Source organism: Camelus ferus, chromosome 5, assembly GCF_009834535.1.
Source record: "Camelus ferus isolate YT-003-E chromosome 5, BCGSAC_Cfer_1.0, whole genome shotgun sequence".
Lineage (NCBI taxonomy): Eukaryota > Metazoa > Chordata > Mammalia > Artiodactyla > Camelidae > Camelus > Camelus ferus.
Window position 1 is genome coordinate 90,850,703 of NC_045700.1, and position 27,463 is coordinate 90,878,165.

The window sequence follows — 27,463 nt, forward strand, 5'->3', positions numbered from 1 at the left end:
CAAATAACTACCCGAGGATGACCCAAGACAGAAAATTCTAGGACACAAGAAACTCGAAACTATAAACACTTTGAAACTCTCAAAGATCTTATAAAAGAGAGTTTCCTTGGTTGATTTAACACAGGGCTACATTAAGCAAACAACTTTTTTTTCCTTCTTGTTAAATTTCCTTTGTACGACTGTATGACTCTGCTGTTCCCTGTACTCAGCTCTCTGCGCTGGTTGCAATTCTCTCCATTCTCGGGAGCCTCCTGGGGTTGCGGCAATCCAGTGTGACTTGGAACCCTTCAGCTGGTTATTTCCAAATGCTTTTTGAGCACATAGTGACATGATTTGACTGGTGAGACAGGATGGGGAAAATTAGCATTTTTGTTTTCTCTGTACCTCTCTCTACCTGCCACATGCGTACCTTTTTCAGAATTTCCTGGCGTGACCTATGTCTCTCCTGCCCCTCTGGGTATTTGTGCATCCGCAGATTCCCGTCTCAGAGGAAGGACGGCTCTTTGGCTCCTAAAGCTAGCCTTTCTGACCTGATGGCTCAGCTGGGTAGTTTTTAAACCCAAGGAAACCTGTCTCCCTTTCCAAGACTTCAAGGAGTTCTAGAGAAGCTGGTGGTATTCAGGCCAGTCCTCTGATGAACAGGCCCACTCAGTTCCTGGCAAGTGGGGCACGTTCCTGCACCCCTTCCGTGCCAGAATGCTGCACCAGACTCTAGGGTCTGTTCAGATGCTTAAAGGAGCAAATGCCTCTGCTGTAAATACCCTCTGTTGGGTAGCTGGAAGTCAGCGCCCAGGCCCAGGCCACAGAGGCCTGAGATACTCCTGGGGGTTTAGCCCATACAAGAGACGGGCCACGGGATTGCGCACTGGCTCCAAGCCTGAAGAAAGGTGCCCATGGCTGTCACCTCCTGCAACTGCCTGGCAGGTGACCAGAACGTGCTTGGCTCTCTCAGCTTTTGGCCGTGCTCTCTGTGGGGAAGTGTTTCTGATCTGTCTTCGTTGCCACTCCCCAGCTCTCTGGGGCGTTGTGGCTTTTTCTTGGTGGTTGGGCAGGAAGCCTCCAGAGCCTGAGGGAGTTGCTGTGCTTGATGACAAAGGCCATCATGAATATAAATCACTTAGAGGCGGCTTCATTTATTGAAGAGGAATTGAACACAATTACTCTCCCTTCTGAGCACACTTCTCCAATGGTGGGCACCCAAGTGGGAAGAGATCTCACAGGGTGACTCAGACCAAGTGCCCGGCCCATGTCTGTTGAGTCAGACAAAGAGGCAGTGGCCAACGTACGCAGCTGCTCTGAAAACCCAACACAGCAAAGCCTAGCTGAGATACAGAACACACATCACTCTGCTGACAGCAGGTGGCCCCCAGGCCAGCACCACATGACCCCACAACCAAGGACCACTGGGGACTGCTGGGCCAGGCTCCGAGGTAGAGGATGAGGGACACACAGTGTCTGTCCTCCAAGCCCAGGGTGGTCAGTAGGGTAAGGACCAGCTGTGAGAGTGGACTGGGGCAGCAGAGGACATGGCTCGTGTCTTGGGCTTGAGGACCCCACTTTCATTACTCTGGAACTGAGAGGCTGTGGGGAGCGCCCAGGAGTGAGGCCCGCAGAGGCAGCAGTGTCACATGTGCCCTTCAGCGTCCTCTCCGATGTCTGTGTCCCAGGGAGCCCCGGCTCTTCGGCAGCTTCCTCACACTGCACTTCTCTGGTGGGTATCTTCTCTTCAGTGTCTCGCTCAGCGGAGTGCCAGCTGTGATCCTTCCATAAATGCCTTCATGTTCGAGCTATCTGGAACCTTTCTGAAGGAATCGCTCTCATTTTAATTTATGGACCTACTGTTTGCTTTGATAGTGTTAACTGGACATCATGCAGCCCTTTTTAGTAATTTAGGCTTATTCACAATGTTTAGCTGGTGATACAAGAGCATTTTCATTTTCCTCGGGCTCTATTGTGCTGTGCGGCTTTGCCTCTGCCCTGAACACCCCCGCAGTGCCGTGTGTTTTCACTTGACATTACTGAGGCCCTCCCCATCTGTCCTTGTGTCCACTTTCACAGCAGGGCCCATTGTCACTTCTCCACCACTGTCCAGAAGGAGCCAATAGCACTGTCTCAGCCCAGCTGTGAGCATGAGGCCCCATGGGGGTGTGGAATCAGTGAGGAAGCCAAGTCTAGTGGTTAGAATTGTCGTTCAAGAAAAGGAAAGGCTCTGAGTGAGGCCACATTCAACACCTGGCTCCGCCACCCGTGTTGGCCATCACAGGCTTTGTTGGTTGTTTCCTGATTCTGCCCCCTTTCAGATACTCAAGATTGAGTATATGATTGAGTTTGAGGTAAGCAAGGTGGCGATGTGCTTTTTAAAATTAACTTGAACTGAATTGTTTACTGTATATGCCACATTGGGAAATGCTTCTTTGGTTCTAAACAGCCCTCCAGTTTCATCTAAGTCTATTTCCTCTCGTTAGTCTTTGGTGTAGATGAAAGACCAGTTATCTGGTCACCATCTTTTGTGTCATAAATATTCTAGGAAACCATCAGATTCTTCAGTGTTCTGCTCTTGAAGCAGAAGGAATTCTTCACTCCTTTAGGATTTTTCTAGTGTATTTTCCAATTGTTAGTGTCGTCAAACCTAATTCTTACGTTGTCCATGTAAGCGTTTGTCTCCTCAGGACCACCAGCACTTTGCTTGTGTGTCCTGTGAGGCAGGCTCCGCCTTAGGCTTCATGACCCATGAACTCCTTGCAATAGAATGGAAGAGGTTTTGTGGGTAGAGTGTGGAGGAAAGAGTGTAAAACCACTTTTCCTCAGATCAGAGTGCTGAGAACACTGCTGTGGGAGCTCAGTAAATAAATGCCGAAGGGAAGACCAGCGTGTGACTAAGAGAATTCTGCTGTGGGGGTGGGGAGGAGGGGGAGGAGGGAGTATGTATCCATCTCCTGATCCCCAGTGCCCAAGGGCAAAGACAAGATCTCTGCGTGGGCCCCGAGCACAATGCCTGGAGCAGCCTGCCTTTGCTCTCTCCCCGCCTCATGTTCTGTGTTCTGACGTTCTTCAATCTTCTAATGACACCAGACTCTTGTCACCTTAAGGTTTTTATAATAATAATTTTTAATATTTATGGAGTACTTAACAGCATGCCAGGCCTAGAGATAAGAGCTTTACTCAGTGTATCAGATTTAATCCTCACCCTGTGGGGTGGAGAGTGGAGGTTAGAGAGATTGGCTCGTCCATGTTCGCAGGCAGTGTGTGGTGGACTCCCTACCTTCCCTCTTGACTTTAACAAGCAAGATTACTCGGAGCTTGCTGCTGCCCTCTGGGCTCTGGTATAAAGCCAAGCTGCCCATCCACAGGGAGGAGCTCGCCCTCCTGCCTGTCCTTCCCATCCAGGCCAGTCCTGGTCTCCCTAGAGGCCTGAGGCCAGCACTGACCAGAGCCCCAGTAAAGCTGAGCTCGTGCCCTGGTGCCACAGGAATCTTCAAGAAGCCCTTATATATTCAGAATTGTGTTAAGTGCCATATGGGTCATTTCCCACTGCCAAACTTAGAAAGTGACCCCTTGGAAATTCTTCAGCATGGGAGGAAGGGCCCTGAGGAGGTCTGACTACAAGCCTCTTGGGGAGAGGACACATTGCAGGTGTTTTCTGGCCCAGATCTAGACACTGTTCCTTTGCTTGTCTAGCAAACTACTGGATGCCTGCTGGTGCCAGCTACTGTGCCAAGCACGGGTGATAAGAAAGACCCTCCTCCCCGAAGGGCACAGCCCACTGAGGGAGACAAGTGTGTATTCACAAGGGCTGACAAAGGCCATGGTGGAGGCATGCACCCAGTCTCTGCGTGAGGTTGGCAGTGGACACCGCCCTGAGCTGCACTTGCCTGTAAGGATGTTTTGGTGAAACCAGCAGCCAGGTCTTTGTGTTGTTGCAAAATGACAAGTCGGCAGTAATTCTGCAACACCCAGACATGGCATATGAGGATCCGGGCTTGAGTTTCACAAAGATTTGCTGGGAAATGGACTAGCATAGACACCATTAGCCTCGGAACATGGTCTCTTTCCACAGTGGCTACATTGGAAAGACAAGAGGCCTGACTATGGAAGGGTGGCCACAGCCAGGGGACCATATAGGGCTCTGTAGGGCATAAGGCAGGGCCTCCTCCCAAGTAGGGGAAGCTGGGCTAAGGCCAGAGAGCCCTGGGTGCTGTGGCCTCTGCCAGGAAGAGCAGTTCTCAGCCTGAGGGAGGCCTGGATGGAATAGGCTGGTCCTCCCAGTCATGTTGGCTGCCCCAGGCCTGGCCTGAAGCAGCTCCCAGAGGCCATTGCTGATGCAGAAATCTGGTCAGCTTCCCAGGTACCTGGAGAACTTTCTTAGAACATCTCTAGGTCTTGGAAGAGCAGGGCTCCTCTCTGCATCCCAGGCCACCCTAAAAGATGGACTTGGCTCAGGAAAGTAGAATCATGGGGTCCAGTCAGGTTTTGATATGCATTGGCCTTGCCTTCTGACTTACCATCAACCCAGCTCACCTGGCAGGATGAAGAGCCTGATCCAGATTGTTCTGGCCTTGGGTCTTAGGTAGAGTTGAGAGTGACACTTGGAAAGGGTGGAAGTCTTCACACAGCCTGTGTCTGAGAGCTGTCATCAGCCCAGAGATGCAGGGGTGAAAACTCGCAGTCTCCTTGCTCACCGCCACCGCCCCTCCCAGTGTGTGGAGGGAGAGCCAGTGAGCCCTGGAGGTTGGCTGTGTGTATGTCTAGGCAGGGACCTGACGTTGTTGGGGCAGCCCGGAGGCTCTGGATGGGATCATATCCATTTAAACCACTCTGAACCTAGTTCATAAAACTGTGGGTCAATATTTTAAAAGCCACATAACTAATGAAGAGCTCTGCCAGACTCAACATGCCGCATCCCAGTGGGTGATAAGACAAGTTTGTTAGTTCAGTGGAAACAGCCCAGGAGTTTTGTTTTGGTTTTTTTTTGTTTTTCGGTTTTTTTTTTCCAATCTGCTTGGTTTCATATTTAGAGTGAGGCGGGCTGCTCTGGGTAAGAGTATTCATTCATCAGGTGACCAACAAATGAGCCCCAGCCACACTGTCACCCTGTGTTGGATCTAAGCGATGACTGACTATCTACAGGCAGGTAAGAATTTCATTAGAGCCAATTGAGCACTTCCCATCAGGCTGGCAGAGCTGCCTTAGGTTCTTTGTGCTGAGTTCACATGCCTCCCTTCCAGCAGGGAAAAGCTGAAGGGAAGCTGCAAGAATTGAACCCCTCCCCTAGGCCCTTCTCCTGAGGGGCTCCACTTCCACCCCCAAAACAGGCCTTGTTTTCCCTTCAGCATTTTCTGTGGAGCACCAAGCAAATCCTGTCTCTGAAGTGCCTCGTTCATTCCCCAAACAGGCATAATTGAGAAAGTATTTGACGTTACAGTTCTTGGCCTGTCTGAGCCCAACTGAGCAGCACCTACATGTGCCGTTGGCCCTGGGAATAGAGATGGACAAAGCCTGATCCCCAGACAGGAAAACTGGCCTCAAAAAAGACCATCGCAACCCAGCAATGAGTTCTGGGGCTAGAATCCACCCAGAGGACTGTGAGCCAAGAAGAGTGATGCCTGAACTGAGCCTTGAAAACTCCACTGTGACTCAGTAGAGGTGGGCTAGTGAGCAGAGTGGAAGCGCCAGGGGGAGTCGTAGAAAGTGTGGGTGCCCGTCACCCAAGAGAAGGCCCAAAGAGAGGTGCCGGTTTCCTTGTGGCTGGTGATGAAGCTGGCTGAAGCCAGCAGCAGGTCAGTAAGAGGTGCAGGGGCCAAAGGAGCTGCAGCCTTCAATGCAAGAAGCCAAATTGCCCTTCGCTCAGCCCTTCTGAGGGCCCTTCACACAGTCGGGGGCTGGGCACTTCTGGCAGTGTGGATCTCACCAGAGCAAACAAAAAGTTCCTGAATTCTTTGCCCAGCTCAGAGTTCAATGGGAAAACACCCTCTTGGGACAGTCTAGAAAGATTTGTGGCAGGCATGCCAAGGGATCTCAGCAGCTCCCAGGTCAGGCTTTCAGACCAAAATGTCTAAGGGTCAGGATGTCCATGGCCTTGAGGACGGCCCTCCCCTCCCTTCTGATCCACTGGGCCAGCACGTTTCCACAGGTGGAACAGGTGTAGTGTCAGCAAAAAAGAGGTCCACAGATGAAAGAGGCAAAACCTTCGAGCCTTTAGCCAGTGACAGGACAACCAGAGCAGTAAAAGCAAACGTGCTCAGCACCTTTGCTCATCCCAGTGGCAACACTGAGACACAAAAGGAGGCTGGAGCCCCAAGCCCCAAAGGCAGATGGGAAGAAGCATTCACATGGGGAGATGGGGGTGTAGGAGTGAGTCTTCTTCCTGCTGAGCAGGAGACAGACAGAGATAAAGCAAAGGCTAAAAATAAGACCTCCATGGTTACAGAAACCAGCCCGGCCCGGCCCGGCCCGAAGGTAGGCCCGAAGGTAGGCCCGAAGGTAAGCTGGCGTGTTTGCTTGCCCAGTATGTCCAGCGTCAGTCACGGGAGCAGGGAACACAGCCTTGGGGAAAAGGCTCTGTCTGAGGTTGCTGGGCAGGTGGTAAGCCAGGTGGAGATGAGTGGCCTCGGCTTTGCAGCTTCTGCGACCCTTTCTGAAGGCAGAAGGTGACCTTGACAGTCAGGAGGGAGGACGGTAGTGATGTGGCAGACCACCATGGGTGCCCAGTGCCAGGTGGCCTTGGGGCAGGCCCTGTATTGGCTCCTCATTGTCAGCAGAGCCCTTGGTCAGGAACTGCCAAGGAAACCCTACTGCCTAGTCCTTAGAAAGCTTGGGGAAAGGGTATAGCTCAAGTGGTAGAGTGCATGCTCAGCACCCAAGAGGTCCTGGGTTCAATCCCCAGTACCTCCTCCAAGCGGAAATCAAGGAATAAACCTAATTATCTCCCCCTCATAAAACAAACAATACACAAAAGCTTAAGGCAGGTGACACAAGATCACCTGAGGAAAAAACAGTGGATGGGGCATCTGGTGTCCTTGCTCTATGAGCTTAGGGGAGTCACATAACTCAGCCTCCCCTTGCTTGTAGGAACTTGAGGGGGTCTAAGACTTGTTGTGAGACTTGAAAGGGCCAACAGTGGCAAAGCACCTAACATTGGGCCTGCACAGAGCCACCCAAAGGTCCCTGCTCACCCCTGCCAGGCTTAGGCCAGCTCCCCACTCGACAGCTAGGTGGATGGGGCTGCATCTCCAGGCCTGTTTCCTCATCTGTGAAATGGGGGTGGCGACATCTCTCTCCCTCTCCCTCAGTTGTAATGGTGGTCACATGACTGTCGTATGTGAAAACAATGTAAAGCACCGTAGAAATATGAGGTGTTGGTCTTGCCAAAGCGAAAAATGGCAAAAAAAATTTAGTGAGTGCCTAACTGTATGCCAGGTACTGTTCCAGGCCCTGGGAATCAGGGTAAATAGAGCTGGCTAAGCCCACCCAAGAGTGGTGAGCGTTGGACAGGCACGAATGGCCCGTGAGGAGTCAGGGCTGGGGTGGGGAGGGGCCAGTAAAGGAATCACAGGTGCAGGTGAGTGAGACCCAGGTGAGCAGAGCCAGAGCGAGGCTGCAGCGGGAGAACATAGAATTTGTGTCAGCTAGGAGCTGAGGGGCATAATCGAGAAGGTATTTGACAGGGCAGTTCCTGGTTGCTGTCTGGGCTGAACTGAGCAGAGGGCTGCGGAGCATGGAAAGCAGGAAGACCCTCACTGGGACCCACAGCCCTGCCCCAGCCCCAGCCGCCTCAGGCATTAAAAACTCGTGGCTCTGGCTCCAGGATGATCATCAGGTCTGTCTCGGGCCCAGGATGAGAAAGAAGGGCTGATGTTTCCCAAAAGATTTCTTAAGATATGTTGTCTTCGAGGAAGCTGATACCACCCACATGTGTGGCTGGAATTGTAGCCCACTCTTGGGCCTTTTTCACAAACAAAACCAAAAAGGGAATGTTAAGGTTGTGAAGAACCCCACAAGACCCTTTGCAATGACCGGAACTGGCACAGTCTGCCCAGGCAGCCTCCCAAGGTGGTTTCATGGCTCAGGTCCCCCTGCCAGTGTGCATCCGCCTACACCTTCCGCCTGTCCCTCTCCTCCTGGTGGCCTCGGAGCAGGTACCCATGGAAGGTCAATGTGTTGGGGGCTCTCAGATCCCACCCCTTCTGTTGTCGGAGCCGGTGGAGAAGCAGCTCACTGTACCCACCACAGGGCCTCCCCAGTGCTGAGACCCTCTACAGGCCTTGCTGTCCAGGGCACCTACTCACTAGTCTCCCAGCAGTGCTCCAGGCCCTGATGGCGTGTGTACCCTGGGCAGCTGGCCTCTCCGTAGGAGCTCTGGTCGTCCTGCAAAAATGCAGATGCGCCTACAGCACTTGCTGGAGGCGGATTCGCTGTGCCGGGGGACTGTGTGTGTGATATATGTGAGAGAAAGAACCTGTGCATTCCATAACACTCTTACTTCTCGAATATTTCTGTGCCTAAAGCCTAATTTCTAAATCAAAATCGATCCTTCCCAACATCAGTGGTGACCCATCTGGTCCCCACTGAACTTGTCCAAGCCCTGTACATTATCCAAGATTATGGATCCAGCTCCCCACCCCCTGTTGGGCTTGGATATGAAAGGGACCCCAGCCAGGGAGTCCAAGCAGGACAGATAAGTCACTGGGGGCACCACGGTGGCTCCCAGAGGTGGCCAGTCTTCTGTGCGTCTTGGCCACACCTCCTCTGGTCAGCGGTTCTAATTCCAGTTGGACAGCAGCTGAAAGTGGAGAAAGGCATGTGTGTCAACACCGTGGCAGAGCCAGCAAGCCCTAATTACCCAGCTCTGCGAGGCCGCACAGCGCTAACTGCCACCTGGTTCTGCTTAGGGGGAGCTTTCTGCCATGAGCGCGGCCCAGGGCCGCTGCTGCCTGCAGGCCTGCCGGTGCCTCTGAGAGCAGAGCCCTGAACCTTGGGAAGGGAGCGAGGCTTCTGTAGCTTTACGCTGACAAAGGGCTTTCTGCCTGTCAACCCGGCTCCTCAGCAGGTCCCCTCCCCCCTCCCTACCGCAGCCACTGGGCCTCCCTTTGGCAGGGCCCGAGGGCCCCGCTCTGACCGCGTAGCCTCTGGAGACTTCCTTTTGAGCTAGAAAAACAAGCAGCTGAAACGTGCCTTCTCCTGCCGCTGGGCCCCGCACGCTGAACCTATAGAAAGGCCCTGGAGTGGATTCAGCCTCCCAGAAGAGGAAACCTGGCTCCGGCCTCACCCGCAGGGCCTGTTATGTCTGGCTCCAGAGGCCTTCTCCTCTGGGGTTTTCCATGCCTGTGAACTCGGCCCCATTCATTTCCCTGTGGTTTCATGGGAATGTCCAAAACACTCAGCAGGTTGCAGTGAGCCCAGGAGGAGAGGGGTCAGCGAGAGGCCCGAGCCACGGCCACAGCACCCTCCACTCAAGAGGGCCAGCCGTGGGTGGGTGCCCATCGGTCAGTCTGCCGCCCTTCCTCTGGTGTGCCCCCCAGCCCTGGGCCACTCTGCCTACAGCTCCCCTCTCCAGGCCTCCACTTTCCGGCTCAAGGCTATCAGCTCCCCCCGGTCTGGGAGACAGCGGCACCACACTCCTTTCCCCTTTCCCCATCCGCAGCAGCTCCCACTGTAGTGCTCATCGGGCCACTGACTTCCCATCTCACCCAGCTCCCGGGGCCCTTGCATTTTCCACCACATTACACTCAATTTGGGGCCGCTGGGAGAGCAGCGGGTCCCCCTGGAGGGTGACCACCGCCTCCATCCCCTCGGGCTGCTCCTCCACAGAGAAGGGGCCAACCTCTGGCTCACTGCTGTTTTGAGAGGTGTGGCAGCTGCCTTCACGGCCAGTGCAAAGCCCAAGAGCTCCCGAGCCTGCAGTGAGGATGTACCCAAGTGGGGAAAATTTAGTCTTCAGAAGAAATGAATTTGAGACTGGTTGGGAGCAATTCTTATCAAATTTCCGAGTTAGCAGTTTTCACCAAGAGCTAATTGAACAATCTCGGTAAGCAGCCTAGTTCCATTTGCATGAGATTCCCACAGAGCTGCGACAAGTGCCCTGGTGGCTTAGGGCAGAAGAGGCTGTTCTAGTCTCTCAGTTGCTTTTGGTCTTTGAAAATTGATGCATTTGCAGGTTTGGGCAACAGCCATGCCACTCTGCCCTGGCTGCCCAACTCCCCAATCGTTTCCAAAGCCACTTTCTGAGTATTCTGGGTAGGGAAGGGGTGGGGTGAGTTTCTCATCTGGTTAGGCTGGTAAAATGGATCTGAAAGAGGAACATCGTTGGAGGCCCAGCCACTCTTGCCAGGCAGGGTTGAGAGGGAAAGTGCACAGGAATGGAGAGCCCGAGGGCCAGGGCCGTGGCCGGCAGGTCAGGAGTGCAGCCTGCCTGTCAGCACCACGCCTGGGCTGAGACCCTGCCGCCAGTGCCAGCCCCCCTCCGCTGGGCCATGGGGGATCTGCGGGAGGAGAGAGAGCCAGCTCCGCGCGGCCAGCCCGGTGCTGACCTCGGTCTGGACTGTGCTTGTCTTTGCCACAGGGCACAAGCCCGGGGTCGGCCCACCGAGGCTGCTTCGTCCATGGGCCTTTTACAGGTGGCCTGTCTTTGTGGAACTGATGTGTACGGGCCTTTCTCGTCTTTCTTGTGCCCAGGGGACTTGAGAAAACTGTTTTAGGGACAGTCCCTCATGCAGTACTCTGAGGTAAACCAGCTGCTTCTCACACACGGTCTCCCGCAGGGTCCCCCCCCCCCCCCCCGAGCAGTGGGCATCTCAGACAAGCCTCCTCCTTGCCCCTTTAACCTCAGGGCCCAGCCTCCCCTGCTGGGAGTGCACAGCTGGGAGGAAATCAGGCCGCTTCCCTGGGGAGTCTCCCTGCCAGGCTGCTGCTTGGTCACGTTCTCACCCCCAGGTTCTTCCCCGTTATCTCCTCTCTCTGTGAAAACATATTGAGACCTTTTGGAAACCTAACCCAGCAATCAGAAAACATCACAGAGGCTCTTGTCACCTCCTTTCAAAGTAACCCTTGCCTCTTTCACCAATAAATGTATGAGAGTTGCAGGCTTGACGGCCTTCCTCACTCTTGAACCCTTGTTTTCTGTATCAGCTTCCCCCTCCTCACGGCCATGGCCACACACTCCTGCTTGCCAAGCCCAGCAACCCATCCAAGCCCCTCCTCCTCTTCACCACGGCCTCTGCCCGGTGGACAACTCCCCAGCTGGACCTGGTTCCTCCTCTCAGGCCCCCTTCCCCTTCTCAGCCACCTCGTCACCCTCTGAGCTCCCTCCCTCTTTGCCCCTCTGTGCCCCATGACAGGGTCACCCACTCGCAGAGCCTCACCTTGAGTGTATCCCTGAACTCTGGCCAGACCTGCCTTTTCTTGCTGGCCTCAGAATCTTCAGCATCCCCTGCCTGCACCAGCCTCTGGTCCCTCTGTGCCCACTGAACTGATTTTCCCTTCATGGCCATCCTCCTTCAGCAACCTCCCCAGCCCCCTACAAGGTCCCCATCCTGGAGTCTTGCCCCCAGGCCTCTGAGGGCTGTCCCTGCCCCCCAACCTTGGAGCCCTCCTCTCCCTTCTCTTAGTTCCTTAGTTTCCAGACATGCCTGCTGCTCTTTTTCCCTCCTCCTCTACACCTTCCCTGTTCATCCCTTCCCTGTAAAGTATCTCCCAGCCCTTTGCCATCTCTTGGAATTGACCTTGCATTTGTGGGCGTATCCCCACAAGGCTGGGAGGGCAGGCCAAGGCTCTCTGGTGGCAGCAGGGCCTCGAGGTCACATAGACCTGGTGGTGACTCCAGGTGCTGGTTAGGGATTTGTGGGACTTGGGCCTGATCACCTTTCCTTTTTGCACCTTTAAGCTTCCCCACACATTAGAAAGGTACACAAACACCTCCCAGGGCTGCAGGAGGACTGAACGGGCTGCACCTGGCCCGTCCTGGGTCACCTGTCCCAGGGGCTTCATGGGCGTCTCTTCTGTCTCTCCCCACACTGACCCACAGCAGCAGCTCCCAAAGGGCTTCAGGGTGAGTAAGAGAAAAGACAGATGAATGGCTCCAGATGGAGGTCCCTGACTGGGTATTTTTAAATAACACGCCAGCAGCCTGTTGTCAGTGGGGACCGGGGCTCCGTGGACTCAGGGGATGGGAAAGAGCAGGGAGGGGCTGTGGCTTCTTTCTCGCAGGTTTGGGAACGGTCTCGGGAGAGCTCTTTTCTTAGGCATTTTCCACCACCTGGAGCAGCAAGTGTTAGGGGTCGAAGCATGTGTGTGTGAAAAGGGCACGGTGGTGGGACCTAGCCCTCTCAACTCCTGAATGTGCCGCATCCTGGGAACCCTTCATTGTGACAGACTTAAGGGTCTCCTTTGGGCTAGGCCTCCCACTAGGACCAGGGTAGGTGGCATGGGGTGTGGAGGGAGATACAGACTATGGTCGTGCGGGCTGTGTGTGTGATGGCGTGGGAATGGACGCCCAGGAGGCACATAGGAGGCAAGTGGGCATCTCACGCTGCCTCCCCAGAGGAAGGGGCATCTGGGAAAGAGAGATGGGAGGAGAATGGTCTAGGGCTCCAGGTTAAGGGAACAGCTGTGCAAAGAGAGGGAAGGAGGAAAGAGCCCCAAGAATTGAGTATGTCTGGAATGGGAGGAGTGGGAGACAGGGAGAATGGAGAGGTGACCCTGCGCACATGACAAGAGGCGGCCTGGAAAACCTCATTTACCCGGAGGTGCAACTATCCTGAGAACAGTGGTAGCCGTTGAAGGGCTTCAGTGAGGAGAGGGGCATGACCAGATTTGCCTTTGAGGAAGAATGCACCACACTGGTGTGAAGATGGAAACAGCAAGGAGTGGCTAGAAGTAAGGAGAGATGGAGGCCTGGACCAAGGTGGTGGCATTGGGGCGGGAAGCCTCGAGAATCTTGCTGTGTTCAGCCCACATCCTAGGGTTTGGGTACCCAGGCCAGTCACTTCTGCAGTACGAGTAATAATAATGTAATACTTACTGAAGACCAGGCACTTGAAGATTGCATCCCATTTTTTCAGGTGAATAAATTGAGATGCAGAGAGGTTAAGAAATTTATCTGAAATCACACAGCTACTGAAGGGCAGAGCTAGGAACCAGGGACCTCTCCTCCTCTCCAGTTGTCCAGGTCTGTGCTCGGGGAACAAGGAAGGAAGTGGCTCAGGACAGGCGAAGAGCAAGAGCCTCACCCCAGGATACCCCCAGCCCCCAACAGAGGCCCTTCTGTGGCCACGGACACACCCAATTCCTTGATGGGCAAGGATGGGCAGCCTTCCTCTGAAAGGGCAGACATTTCAGCCCATTTCTCATTTAGCCACTGTCTGACCCCTGCCAGGTAGAGTGGCCTTTCCCAAACATCGTCCTTTAAGATGTGACACAAACAGGTTCAGTCATCAGTGAGTAGTAAATGCCACATCCCACTAGCTCCTTCTTCTCGTCATGTCCTAATGAACATTAGCATCTTAAAGGCAAAAGGATGTCCTATAAAAAAAAATCACATAAAGTAATGTCCTATTATTTCATGTAATTTATATGTTTTTCTTTAAGTAACATTAACACACTTTGCCAGTCCCCATTCTAGTCAAGTCATGTTTGCCGTGTGAGCAGCGTGTGTACTTGTGGGTAGGTTGCTTGTGGCCTTTACCTGCCCTTTGCCATAGCAGGTGAGCGAGGACTCTGACGCCTCTAGGCTTGCTCACCTCCTCCCTGGGATGGCCCTGAGCACAGGTAGGGGAGAGGCTGCGGACTGAGTGCTGTGGTGCTTGTATCTGGCATGGCCCCCTGCTCGCCGTTCAGCTGTCTGTCACGGCAGAGCCCACTCCAGAACACCGGAGTCCTGGGCCCCTGGTGGCACTGAGCTCCAGAGGCTCAGCAGATGCCAGGCCTGGGACAAAGGCCCTGTCTCTGAGGACTTGGCCTGCTGTTCTGGAAGGTGATCCTGGCCAGCAGCTGTTCCCGAGCCCCCATGGAGAGCAGTTGTCAGGCAGTTCCTGAGTTCCAGCGCCCCACCCCCACAGAGCTGTGGCAGGCTGGGGGCAGGGGCTGGGCTATGATCAGGGCAGGTACCCAGACTAGGGAGCAAGGTCTGAGGCCAGGGCAGCGTGCAGGGCTCCATCCCCACTTGGGTTCTCAGACCACAGTATGTGCAGTTTGTTCTCAGAGGACGTCCTATCCACCCAGGACGGGTGGAGCATCGTCTGAGGTCTGGCTGTGGGCCTGTGTGTGCAGCCCTGCCCCTCGAGCGGGGAGGAGATCAGGGAGAAGGGTGCTTGCTGACGGGTCAGCTGTGGGAGCCCCTCTTCTCCTCACGTTCCCTCAGAGCAGAGTTCACTCTCCGGGACGGAGTGAAGCCCTGGCCCGAGAGCTGGCTTAGGCCAAGGGAAAACACACTGAATGGGAGTACAGAGACCCTTGGACCTTGTGCTGGGGAGCTGCACTTCACAGGCTAAGGTCTTCCCTGCCCAGAAGTTCCTGGGTTCTAAGCTGCTCCTGCCATGTCCCGGGTCCTGCAAAAGGAAGATGCTGGGAGGCCCCCTGCTGGCTGGTTCAGAGAACTGACCCATCAGGGGGACCTGTCGGAGTCCAGTAAGAGGGATCCCTTTGTTGGCCCCAGAAGAAAGCAGTGACATCTACCCGTCCATGTCTCAGTACTAGCCAGCCTGTTTCCCCATTCCGGGTGCCCGGCCCTGTTTGGCCCTGTTTTTGACGATGAATCTTGAACTCAGTGGGGTCTGGATGCTGGCAGCTTGGCTTATCCTTCCTGTTCCCACGCTGTGCTGGGGGGCCTGCTGCCATCTGTACTGTGCCCTCCCAGCTCCCCCCGGCCAGTCGCCAGGATTGACCAGTCAGGGCTTCAGGGCCCACTTCTACTTTTCCACGCTCACACTTTTGCATTTTTTCTCTACCCCTCCCTCCCCCACCTGCAGGTAGGAGAAGAATTTAAGGACAGGTTGTGGGGGAAATGGTCCCTGCAGCTATCCAGGAGCACTAATGAGCTGTGGCAGCACCCGGTAAATTGGGCTCCTGCTCCTGGGCCACCACCCTGTTTGATGACATTGACGTTTATCCCAGGGCGGAATGCTCTCTATCTCTGAACTGTCTTGGAGAGAGTCTCACAGGCTGCCCTCTTAACTCCCACCCTGTCCTGAGGGAGGGGCTGAGACACTCAAGGATGTGGAGCCCCCAGAGGCACCAAGGGACCTGTCCAAGGTCAGCCCCTGCGACCAAAGTTTCTCCAGACTTCCTTCTCAAGGTTAACAAGAGCTACTTGTTTTTTCTCACCAGCCTCAGGCAACTCAGGGACTATACCGGGGACCAGGGAGGACAAATAGTGGAGTCACTAGAGAAGCAGCTTGATGAGGTCTTGCCTCTGCCTGGGGCTCTGGGCATCAGCCCCACCCTCCCCGTCCCTGCCCTTGGCTTCTCCTCCTTACTCAAGATCATGAGAGGCGAGGCTGGGGAGCCCCTGCAGGAACTAAGAGCAGGAGCAGGGCTCTGTCTGGGGAGATTCCCCAGGCATTCAGTTCCTTTGACCTGAGGGGTCGGGGTGAGGTTAGAGGGGGTGGGGGCACAGGCTGGAGCCCCCAGCCTTGCCTACCCTGCTACTTGGCCTGCCCTAGCCCAGAGCTCGCCACAACCCTGCTATGGGGCCATGCTGTCCTCTGCTGGCCACACTAGCAAAATGCAGGCCAGGGTCAGCCCCAAGGTTACAGGTGTTCCCTCCTTACGCCTCAAGCTTGCAGTTGAACTGGAGACTGCGGGGCTTCAAGGGTCAGCCCCTGTGCCCCCTGCCACAGTGATACTTGGACTGCTTGGGGAGACAAGTCTAGAACTGCCTGGCACACAATCCTGTTTGCTGACTGAACAACAAATGAATGAATGAATGTGTACATCTTATGCATTTAGGAGATAATGATTTGCAGTGTCTGACCAACAACAGAAAATAAGTCAAATTAGACACTTACTGAACAGAAACTGAGACTCCTCTTGGGATGACAAGGTCTAAATATGAAACCAAATGTGAAGAGTCAAATGGTGCTCAACTGTGACATGGATGATCCTAGAACAACCTGGCCCTTGTTGCCAAGTGGCTGGGTGGGCAGTTAGTGCCCAGGAGGGATGGAGGTGGCCTCCAGGGGAGGCATGGGAAGGTCAATGGAGGGGACACAAATGGCAGGGAGGACAATCCCAGGGCACCATGGGGAGATTCTAGGGTGGCCATTTAGCATGAAAGGTAGAGAGAGGAAAGCAGCTCCCAGGTCTTGGGGCCTGTGACGCGCCAGGCACAGGGTCTGCCCTTGAAGCACGTTTTACTCCTTGGTTTCTGTGACCACCCTGTGAAGCAGGTACTGTTACTATCCGTGTTGTACATGCAAGAAAAAGGAGGATCAGACAAGGTTTGTGACTTGTTCAGGGTCCTAAAGCAAGAACATGTTGGAGCAGGATGGAGGCTTCGCCTCAGGAGATTTGGTGGTCAGGTTCAAGTGCTTGAACTCAAGGGTTGTCAGCACAAAGACAGATGTCAGGTGGGAGGCAGGATTATCACTATTAAAAGACTTACTTGCAAACTGGTGTGAATGAAGAGACTCTTCACTCCATACACAGGCCTCCTGCTAGGGAGAAGGGCCATCTGAGGCCTGACCTTAAGTCTTTTGTCCAATCCCTGCCCAACGGTGGGCGGTGGGCTGTGGGCCAGCTTAGTGAGGTCCCCACAGAGGAGAGGCTAGACGTGCAGGACGTGGATTGGCCTCCCCCCAAGGCCCAGGCCTGGCCCTGGTTGTATCTGCCCTGGAGCATTTCCAGAGCCCTTCCACCTCATAGGGAGGGCTTTGTCGGGAGACAGAGGTGCTCTGGAGACAGCTTGGCAGACCAGGGCCACACCTCTGTGTGGCAGGCCCAGGCTGGGGAATGCAGGACTCTGCCCACTCACAGTCTCATCCCCTCAACTGGCTGCTTTTCTTTCCAAGAGCTTGGCCAGGTGACGAGGCTAAACCTGCAGTACTATCCGCCCCTCCAGGAAGGGGGAGTCCACCTTGGGCCTCCAGCTGCTACCAGGCCATCCAGAGCTTCCTCCCTCTTCTCCTGCCTCTGTGGGAGAAGTATGGGCTGAACTTGCAGACTAGGGGTTCAGATTAAAGGCAGAGGAGAGTCTCCCCTAAGCTGGGCAAGGCCCAAGAGTCTCCCCAAGGGAGGACGCTTTCCCGCAAAGTGTAGGGACCAGCTCACACCCAAGCCTTTTCCTAGAGGTTGTACGCACATGTGTGATCCACCTGTCCTCCCACCAGAGCCCTGGGTGTGAGAGCAGCACGTGGGCCTCCTGCCCCAGATCAGGACTGTGACCCAGCCCCCCACTCTGCCCAACTCCTCGTTTTGGCCTACTTCTTCCATCCTTCATCAGTCCCTACTCCTCCCCAGGGGTCCTTGGCATGCTTTGGGCTTTTCGGTTTGGAGCCATATCCATTCGTATTACTTGATTCTAAATACACTCAGTTGAAGCAAAATTAGAGCGTTAACTCCTGAAAGAGTGACTCTCTGGGGTCAGAAAACCCGACAGCACCTTTGCCATGTCCCAGAACGCATGCTTTTCCTCTTGCTGTCTGTGACTGCCTGTTCATCCACAGAAGCTCTCACCTCCCCTGGGGGAGAAAGGAGCCCAGCACTTTGGGGAACTGGGAGCCCTGGGTCTGCTCACCTGCTTCTGTGCACCCCCCACAGAGCCTCTGGGTTCTCATGGCTGGCCTGGGCGAGTGTTTTCTTAAAGCTGGAGAGTGTTCTGGAAGCTAGTCATTCAGCAGAGATCTTTACTGCACACCTTCTCTGGGTCAGGCGAGTGCCAAGCACCAAGACAGACATCATTCCTGCTCTCCAGGAGACCCATCTCGCAGGGGAGACAGCATACAAGATAACACATCAGCAGAGATGGGTACAGACATTGTGCCATGAGGGGCATGAGCAGAGGGATGGGAGAGAAAGCAACTGGAGGAACAAAGTGGATTGGCTGCTGGGAGGGCAGCTTTAAGCTGAGACAAGGGTGCAAGAGAGCCTGCCAGCAGATGCTGGAAGAAATGACCCTGGCGGTCTCTCCCCACTACAGGCTCGTGGAGGAGTTCATGCTCTTGGCCAACATGGCTGTGGCCCACAAGATCCACCGCGTCTTTCCTGAGCGAGCCCTGCTGCGCCGGCATCCCCCACCCCAGACCAAGATGCTCAATGACCTGATGGAATTCTGTGACCAGATGGGGCTGCCCATGGACTTCAGCTCGGCCGGGGCCCTCCATGTGAGTGCTGGGGGCACAGGGGTCAGGGAGGCCCTGCTTGGAGTAGGAGGAGGAAGGCCTGGAACAGAAGGTTCAACAGCCTCTGCCTCCCACCAGGGTTGGTTCCCTTCAGCCAGGTTTCCCCGCCGGAGGGGTGGGGACACGGAGCATGGAGGTCCTGGGAACAAGGCCTCCCAGTCACAGGGCCTGGTGAGGAGTGTGGCCCAAGCCAGGACCAGACTGAGAGAGGCCCCTCAAGGCTCAGCTGTGGGCAGGAGTCCTATGACCAGGGATGGCCTTGCCATGAACCCAAAGACTAACAGTAGGTTACTGGGATTATTGGAGGCCAGAGAAAGGTTTTCATGGTAAGTGGTGTCCAGTGCTCCCCACCTAGAGCTAGATCATGGGGCTCAGGAGTCCATGGCCTCGGCCCTGATCCCGCAGGAGGGAGACTGTCCCCATCTCTGCTCCAAGCCTGGGGTGGCCGGGGAGGTGCCTTAGGTCAGACAGCTGCAAACCAGTCTGCTCAGGTCAGCCAGCTAGGCATGGAAGGACTGACCTCGGAGCGGGGCCCTTGAGGCTGGCCCAGTGTGGGACATAGGCTGGGGGCTCCTGGCCCCACTAGACCCCAGCCATGGCCAACTGAGCAGGGCTGGGCCCCTCAGGTGACCTTTCCTCCCCAGAGCCGGGTCTCAGATGATCAGTGGGTAACAGGCCTCCCAGAGCCTCTCCCCAGGCTTGACTCGACATCACATGGGTTTGCTTCTAGAAAAGTCTGACTGAAACATTTGGAGATGACAAGTACTCACTGGCCCGGAAGGAAGTGCTTACCAACATGTGCTCCCGGCCCATGCAGGTAAGGAAGGGCCAGTCGTCCATCGTCCCCCTTCTCCCTGGAGCACCCAAGACCTCTGCGGGCTCAGAGAAGCTGAGGGGAGTTTTGGGGAGGATGCCCCCAGGCAACACCCAGGATAGGTGGTCCCTGGGGGCCTGACCTGCTGCCTCTTGCTCAGACCTGCCTGCCTCCTGTGCTCAGGACAGCTTATCTGGGGCTCAGTTAGAGGACCCAGTTTGAGACCGGCTTTCCCCCTGCATGGCCACAGGGGCTCTGTTCCCTGGCAGTAGGCAGGGAGCCCCCCAGGGGATGTACCAAGCCTCCAGTGCCTCGTCCCCACAGACCAGACCAGACCAGACCAGACCAGCTCAGGGAAGGGAATGGGGCCTGGACAGCAGCTCATGATCATGACCTGGAGGGGAGAGAATGTCAGTCTCCCAGAGCGGCCTGCCCAGGGGAATGGTCCTTAGCCCCCACTGGGGCTTGTGGACCCCAGGCAGAGAAATCTCCCTCTCGCCAGCAGGTTGGGAGAAGAGGAGTCAGGCTGTGGGCCTGCATCTGCAGCTGGATGACAGCTGGCAGCCTGGGAGGTACACAGTCCTGGTTCTTGCAGCCAGTCTCAGTCATCTGAGGCTGAGCTTCAGCCCTTGTGGGGCCCGAGCATCTTGAGAAGGAGCCACCTCAGTGGACTGTCAGATCAGTGGGAGCTGTGGATGCTCATGGGACCAGATCTGACCCCTAGCCCAGCCTGGCAGCAGAGATAGACCACTGTTCAGGGGCTAGGCACTCGGCAGATTCAGTCTGTTCACAAGAACCAGATCTCCTCAGCTGCCACAGCTGATGTATTTTCTTATACCTCATAGCTCTGCCAGGAATGGAGCTAACAGGGTTCCTTTGGGACTGGCTGCCCTTACCCGGCCACCAGTCACAAATGTCAGCCCCACACCACACACTATAGAGCCCCCCAGCATAGAGGCGTGTGCCTTTCTGGCCACTGGGATTTACACCACATACAGGGCCAGTGGGGCCCCATTCCCTGCCCCCAGCCTCTGCAAGCCATCCACCTCCAAGGCCAAACCTGCCCTGGAGCTCCAAGGAGAGGGGTCCTCTCCTCTGTCACCTGGACTGTACTTATCCTAGCCTTGCCTGCCAGTGACCTCAGAGGCCAGCCTTTGCCTGGGGATCTGATGTCAGCCAGTGACCTGCTTCCCTGTCTCTGCCCCAGTTCTGGGTCCCCACCCATTCCACCCTGCACAGGCACTTTTGCCAACCAGGAAGGGAGCCGCGGCCCTCTGTCCTCCTCACCCCAGCTTATCTGGAGAAGTGGGCCACCACTGAGAACAAAGGCCAAACGCGGCTGGGAGTGCAGGCTGCTCCCGCCTCCCCCAGTGACTTACCCCAGACATAACCCAGGGCCCAGCAGGAGCTGGAAGGGAAGAGGAGTTGGGCAGCCGAGCAGGTCACCACCAGCTGTGTCCTGGATTCGAGGGCCGACGTACACAGAGTAACCGGAGCTGGCTGTCCACTGGCCGAGCACGGGGGAGGGTGAGCAGGCAGCCAGGGAGCGAGCAAGTGAACACATGAGGTGTGACATTGGCCATGGCTGGGGAACCTGTTCGCATGCTCCCAGGCAGCAGTGGCAGCTTTGGGGACTGTGGCCAAGGCTCTCAGGACAGCAGCATCTGGGGCCCTGGAGAAACTCAGCGTGTCTCCCTGGGCCACAGTCCTAACTCCTGCCTGACAGGAGGGCCTTTTGAACTCAGACCTGTGGGCCTGGGTCTCAGGACAGGTTGTCAGGGACAAGAAGGGCTGAGGCTGGGAGGCTTGCCGAGCACTGCCTCCCTTGGCTGACGAGAGGCGGAGTAGTAGGGGCACAGAGGTGCCGGGTGCAGGCGTGGCCTTCAGCAGGGCAGGGTTCAGGCTAGAGGGCAGGGGGTCATCCACCACCAAAGGCCAGGGCCGAGTGGAAGAGCTCTGGGTGGTGGAGGTCCTGGGCCTCCTCTCCTACCTCCTGTTCTGGCCACATGGCGCTGTTGGGCTTGGTGTTCTGGCAAAGTCCTACAGCTCCTGGTCTAGCATGGCCACGGGCTTCCCCTCCGCTTCCCCGTTCCAGAGTAACGGCCCAAGCCCGTCCAGAGGACGAGGCCAACCAGAAACTATTCCTGCCTCCTGGTTCCTGGCAGTAACAGCCCCTGAAACTCAGCAGTGACCGCCTGTAGGAGAAGATGAGGAGCTCCCCAGCTGCCCTCAACTTCAGCACATGGTCTCCCCTCCCCGAGAGCTTGGGTGGCTGGTCCCACAGGCCTCTGAGGGGGAGGCCATCCAGCATCTTGGGGGCTCCCAACAACAGCCCCATTCCCCCATCCCCAGCAGAGGCAGGTGGGCCCCTGAGGGCTGTCTGGCCTGTTCTCAGTGGTGCTGCTGCCATGGGGTCTGGGCAGCCCTGGGCAAGGCCTGCACTTGCCTTCAGCAGGAGAGGGTGTGAGACTCATGGCTCTGCCCCACCTCATGGCAGCCCATGGGTCCCCTCAGACGGAACAGCCCCAGCCTCCTTGGGGCTGCCTGACTTTGCTCAGCCACCTGCAGATCTGGCAGGTTGGTCCCCACCCCCAGACTGCCCATCATGAGGCTCTGAGTCTCCCAGCCTGGCAGAGCGCACCCAGCTGGCCCCAGCCTGGCCAGGCTCTGAGACCCGCCCCCCTCCCCAGATGGCCGTGTACTTCTGCTCGGGGATGCTGCAGGACCAGGCGCAGTTCCGGCACTACGCCCTCAACGTGCCGCTCTACACACACTTCACCTCTCCCATCCGCCGCTTCGCTGACGTCCTGGTGCACCGCCTCCTGGCCGCTGCACTCGGTAAGGGGGGTGGCAGAGGGGGCAGTGCCTGCCTGTGCCCAGCTAAGGGCTGCTGCTCCCAGAGTGGGTGCCTGGTGGCCAGAGACCACCCTGCCATGACTGTGGAGGCTTCAAGGGGTGGGCAGCCTGAGCAGCGGGGGAGCCTCTGCCCAGAAACTCTTCTTGTGTGAGTAGGCCCTAGGGGAAGCCACCCTAGGCCTCCTTAAACCTTACACCCTTACCGTGGCCAGTCCACCTTTCTCAGCCCTCCAGAGCTGGGTGGCAGGGAGTCCTCAGCTATGCCTGGGCCCCCCAGGCCCTACCTTGCCTGGGCCAGGGGCACCATGCTGCCCACAACCCAGCCCTGGCCAGATGGAGCACACAGCGCACCTGCCTGTGGACCCCCAACCACCCTTTGCTCAGGCTACAGGGAGCCGCCAGATGTGGAGCCCGATGCCCTGCAAAAGCAGGCAGACCACTGCAATGACCGCCGCATGGCGTCCAACCGCGTGCAGGAGCTCAGCACCAGCCTCTTCTTTGCCATCCTGGTCAAGGTGAGGCCACCAGCTCAGTGCCCTTCCGCCTCCTCTACCTCTCCCCACCCCTGACCTGGGCACCTGCTCACAAGGAATCCTGGAGGAGCCCAGGGCCCCTCAGCAGTTGGGGTGGGCCCTAGGGGAACGCCACATCCCGTGGCCGAGCCTTGGCTGAAGCCCTACCCTGCAGGAGAGTGGCCCCCTAGAGTCGGAAGCCATGGTGCTGGGCGTCCTGAACCAAGCCTTTGACGTGCTGGTGCTGCGCTATGGGGTGCAGAAGCGCATCTACTGTAATGTAAGTACCGGGGGCTGCCCTGGCCGTCGTAGTTAGGGATTTTCTCAGCAGGCAGAGTCAGCTACATGGTGCAGATGCGTGTCTATGTGAGTGCCCAGGGCCACACAGCCACTGTGCTCCCCATCTTCCGCACAGACACACCAAGCTACGTCCACTTAGCACGCTCCACTCCCACCTGGGTGTCCCTGTTCCTGCTACTGGGTCTCCACCGCGTCTCCCTAGTTCCTGGTAAGGTCTTGGACATACTAGCATGGAGGATGGGGCCACAGGCCAAGGGCCCTGCTGTCCCTGTTTGCACTGGGGCAGTGACACTGTGCCCTTCGCTCAGCTGTGGCCTGTGCTAGAGCCAAGTCTACCCGATGGGCCCTGCCAAGACACCCAGCTGCTCCTGCCTGGGATGGGGGATCCAGGCCAAGGATCAGGCTTGGGCCTCTTTCCCAAGAACTCAAGAGACCCGAGGACAGATCCCTCCATAACCAGAATAGAATATCAGGGTCTGCAGGCTTCAGGATACTTTTTATAAGAACACAAGGAAGGGAAAGACCAGAGAAAATGTCCTGTGGCCACTCTGGAAGCTGTGTCCCCTGAAAAGAAGGAAGAGACGAGCTCTTGCCTTGGTCCCGCCTTGAGGGGGTCTCTTTATTCGAGGTTCTTTCCAAGGGTACCTGGTGCCTGACTGATGCCACCTGAGGGACCTGTTCCAGCTGAGCTTGTGGTTAGTGAGTCACTACCTGGCCCCTGACCTTGGCTTTGCACTTCCCAACACCCAAAGCACTTTGGGGACTGCAGAGCCCAGCACGAAGTATGGAATAAACATGGTATTTGTAAAATGGAGCAAAGCAGAAGAGACACAGTGGAGTTCAGCTAGAATCAAAGAGGGCTCTTGACCTGAAGTTCATTGAGCAGAATGGAAGTTCAGGTCTAGGTCATCTCTGCAAACAACCCAGCCCTCAGTCTGTGCTGATGGCCCCCGCGCCCATAGTGGGTGACAGCCCTTTAGCCATGGATGTCCAGTCTGCCTCAGCCCTGTGAGGACAGACCCTGATGAGCCAGGACAGACCTGCCAATGCCACCACCCCCTACCCCAAAAAACACACAGAACCACCGGCCCCTCCCAGCCCCCACCCCTCAGCAAAGATGTCCTATCCTGGCCTTCCTGAAGCTGGCCAAAGGCAAGAGGCAAGGGTGGGGATCGACCCCACCCATCAGAAGTCAAGCAGACAATTGCCCTACAGCAGGGCAGGGAGCCCCCTCAAGGCCTGAGATGGACCAAGGGGAGCAGGGCTGCTTCCAAGCATCTGGGGCCCTGCAGGATCAGAGGTTAGGAGGCAGCACCTAGAGCCTGGGGCCTGAGGCACAGGCATGTACACCCCCAGGCACTGCCCCTGCGGTCACACCACTTCCAGAAGATGGGCAAGAAGCCGGAACTCACGCTTGTCTGGGAACCTGAGGACGTGGAGCAGGAGCCAGTGCAGCAGGTCAGAACCGGGGCAGGGCTGCTTTTCCAGAACACCGCTGTGTTCCGTCCACCCCCAATGTTTGGTGGGCCCTCCTCCTGTCTCCTGGGACATGCTCCCCAGGCATCCCCATGCTCTCCTCCTGGTCTCCCTCAGCACCCTGGCCCCTGGGTGGAATTTCAGGTTCTACCATCCATGGCCAGCAGCAGCTTCCCCATAACCTCTTTGGGTCTAGCTTTCTGGCACCACCTTCCTTCCCTTGAAGACATGCATCCTGGGGAGAGGAAGGGGCCTCTGCTTACCCCTCTAAAGCCGGGTTCTTAACATTTGGGGTCTTTTGAGAATCTGATGTGAGCTGGGACCTGCTACCCAAGAAAACAGTTTTTACCTCCAGTGTGCTTCAAAGACCAGCCCAGACCCAGCTGTTCCTCCCTGACCCGAGGCCCCCTTCCCCCAGGCAGTGCTCACAGCAGCGTCTGGCTCCTTTTCTTCTCACCACACACCATGGTCTCAGTCCTTGAACAAGCTCACCTTACAGATGGGCAGGAGAGGATGGAGAGACAGAGCAGGAGTCCCGGGGGCCCCTGGGTGGACAGTGGCACAGCTGGGCTTTGCCTGCAGGTCCCTGCCCCTCCTGTCCCCTTGGCCGGCCCCTCACATCCCACCCCTGTCACCATGCCCGGGCTCTGCTGTGTCTCAGGTCATCACCATCTTCAGCCTGGTGGAGGTGGTGCTGCAGGCAGAGGCCCCGGCTCTCAAGTACGGCGCCATCCTGAAGCGACCAGGCACCGAGGGCCTCCTGGACCCGCAGGTGGAGGGCGGTGTGAGGAGCAGGCTGAGCAGCAGGAGGACTGAAGCCGCCAGCCTGGCCCAACCCTCCAGCCCAACTGCCCCACCCACTGGCTTTTAGGAATTGGACCTTTTGACACCAAAGGGGAGTTTTAATTTGATTTTTAATAACTCAGGGGTTTGTTTTTATTTTTTCATTCTATTTTCTTTTTGCAGCTCAGTTTTCAAACTGGAGGGTGGAGGGTGGAGCTGGATGGAAACCTGAGGGCTGGTCATTACTTACCAGAGCAGAGCTAGTCCCGGTCCTCCCGGGAGGGCAGCCCCACTTCTGCCACATTTCTCACTGCCTTGCCTGCCCAGGAAACAAGTGGTTTTCAGCAAATCAGTGTCATGGAATAAAATCAAGTGTGAAGTGCTGTCTGCTGTGTGGGGCACCCCTGGGAGGCCAGGGTGGCAGGGTGCCCCATGGACCCAGGACGTGGGACCTGGCCCAGGATCCACCCCTCACAGCTGAGCTGGGGTTGCCACCCTCCACAACCTCTGTCAGTTCCAGGATGATTCACAGCTGGGCACACAGCAGATTGATGCCAGGGCCTCATTCTGGCTGATGAGAAACCTAATTAGTATGCAAGACGGCAGGCTCACCCATCCCCCTGCCGCTCTTGGCTGTGTCCATCCCCACCCCCCCACCTCCTCTCTGACTACTGGCCCCCATGGCCTCAAGAGGGGGCGTGGCTCCTGTGACACATACCCCTAGTTCCAAGGCCAGAGCTCTGGGTGGCCCTGACCACATCCCTTAGTGCCAGCTGGTGCCTCGGCACCTCCACTCCCAACCCTTCAGCCCGGCGGCTGCAAGGGAACATGGGGACGGGGTGAGGCCTGGGTCTGCTGGAGGGATGAAGGCCCCCAGACTGACCTTCCCGACCAGAGAGGGGGAAGTGGGCTCCTGGTGGCCCTGGCCTGGCCTGGCCATCTGCCTGAGCACCCACTGATCCCACCAACCTTGGGGACCCAGGGACAGAGATGGCAGGCCACACGGTGGCGCTCTGTCCTCTGCTCGTTTGACCTCAGCCTGAGCTTCTACTTTGGACACCAAACTAGGGAACCACAGGTTGGCTTCCACAAGAGCTGCCAGAAACCGAGGTGAAAACCACAATGACCGAGGCCCCAGTTCCACCAGGCTGTTTCCTGGGGTGTTGGTATTAACACCTCATTTGATCTGGTCTCAGCGCATTTTCTTCAAAGAAAAATTCAATACAGCACCTTGTCAGACGGCCTGGCCGGGGCTGGAGGGGTGACTGGGCCTGGCTGCCTCAGTGTGCCACCAGCCAGCTCCACCTCCCATCCGCCAGCACGGGGCTGGGGCCAGAGGGGAACAAGAGACACTTCATCGCACCTGGCCTCACTTCCTTTCTCTCCTCCAACACCTCAGCTAGCCTTCAGTCTGTCCATCCTGCCAGCCCCAAGATGTCCCAGAGGCCACCGTTCCCCTCTGCTCCTGCCCCAAAGCCTTCTGGAACCAGGTGTCTCGGAGGGGAAAGACGTCTGGTCTGGTGGTTTGGTGTTTGAGGAGGTCTCTGGGTGCTTCTGCAGCCTGGGCAGCCTGACGGGGAGAACCAAGGGGGAGACGTCTCAGCCCTGTCCCCAGCCCCTCAACCGCTCCCCCCCCCCCGAGGAGGAGCAGCCCCCTCTCTCCTGGCACTGTCCCCGAGAGTGTCCCACCCAGCCTGGGAGCTGGGAGCCCAGCAGAGCCCCCACGGAGGGGCCCTCAGGGAGGCGGTGGGTCAGCGTGCTGGGCCCCTCTCGGGCAGCATGGACCCAGGCCGGACACCCCTCCTCGCTGCTCCAGCGCCCCCAAGCCCGGGTAAGTGCGGGCAGCTCGGGCAGCGAGGAAGGTCTCTGGTGCCTGGGCTTACCGGGGCGGGGGTGGGGGGCGGGCGCGGGACTCACCCTGAGAGCCCCAGAGCCCCGGGACCCAGAGCAGCCCCAGCCCAGCCCCACCGCACTGGACAGAAGCTGAAGCCACACCCAGAAGGGAGGCAGGTCTCTGGCCAAAGTGACACAGCAAGACTGTGCCCAGCTGGGTCCAGGGTTCAGGCCCCTGCCCTCCCCAGCCCCCACTGCCTGTGTCCTCCGCGCCCTACCCACCCAACCTTGGCCATGTCCTTCATCTGCAGCCGCACCCTCAGCAAATGTCCTTGACACCATCCACGTGCAGGGCGCTGGCGGGACACAGGTCCACGGGTTCAATGAGGAAGACTGTCCTCTGTGGCCCCAGGTTAAAGGATTGTTGATTAAAAGGGGTGATGAGACACAAACCTTGTCAGAAAGGAAGACTTGGTCGTCCTTTCAGCCGTCCCGGAACCTGCACAGTTGTTCAAGGGGCCACCTCGGGTCACCATGGGAGAGGGAGCTGTAGATGCAAA

The 27,463-nt window shown here is 56.8% G+C and overlaps 1 protein-coding gene across 4 annotated transcripts in view; it reads left to right on the plus strand.

Moving 5' to 3' along the window:
- DIS3L2 (DIS3 like 3'-5' exoribonuclease 2) overlaps positions 1-25,453 on the plus strand; it is a 321,890-nt gene extending 296,437 nt beyond the window's left edge. For all 4 annotated transcript variants that reach the window (XM_032480492.1, XM_032480493.1, XM_032480495.1 and 1 more), the window contains 7 exons: positions 18,128-18,311; positions 19,060-19,146; positions 21,834-21,981; positions 22,384-22,514; positions 22,687-22,791; positions 24,168-24,269; positions 24,949-25,453. In XM_032480492.1, the coding sequence (XP_032336383.1) occupies positions 18,128-18,311; positions 19,060-19,146; positions 21,834-21,981; positions 22,384-22,514; positions 22,687-22,791; positions 24,168-24,269; positions 24,949-25,158 (967 nt within the window). In that variant the 3' untranslated portion in view covers positions 25,159-25,453. The remainder of the gene's footprint in view (positions 1-18,127; positions 18,312-19,059; positions 19,147-21,833; positions 21,982-22,383; positions 22,515-22,686; positions 22,792-24,167; positions 24,270-24,948) is intronic.
- Positions 25,454-27,463: the final 2,010 nt, after the last annotated feature.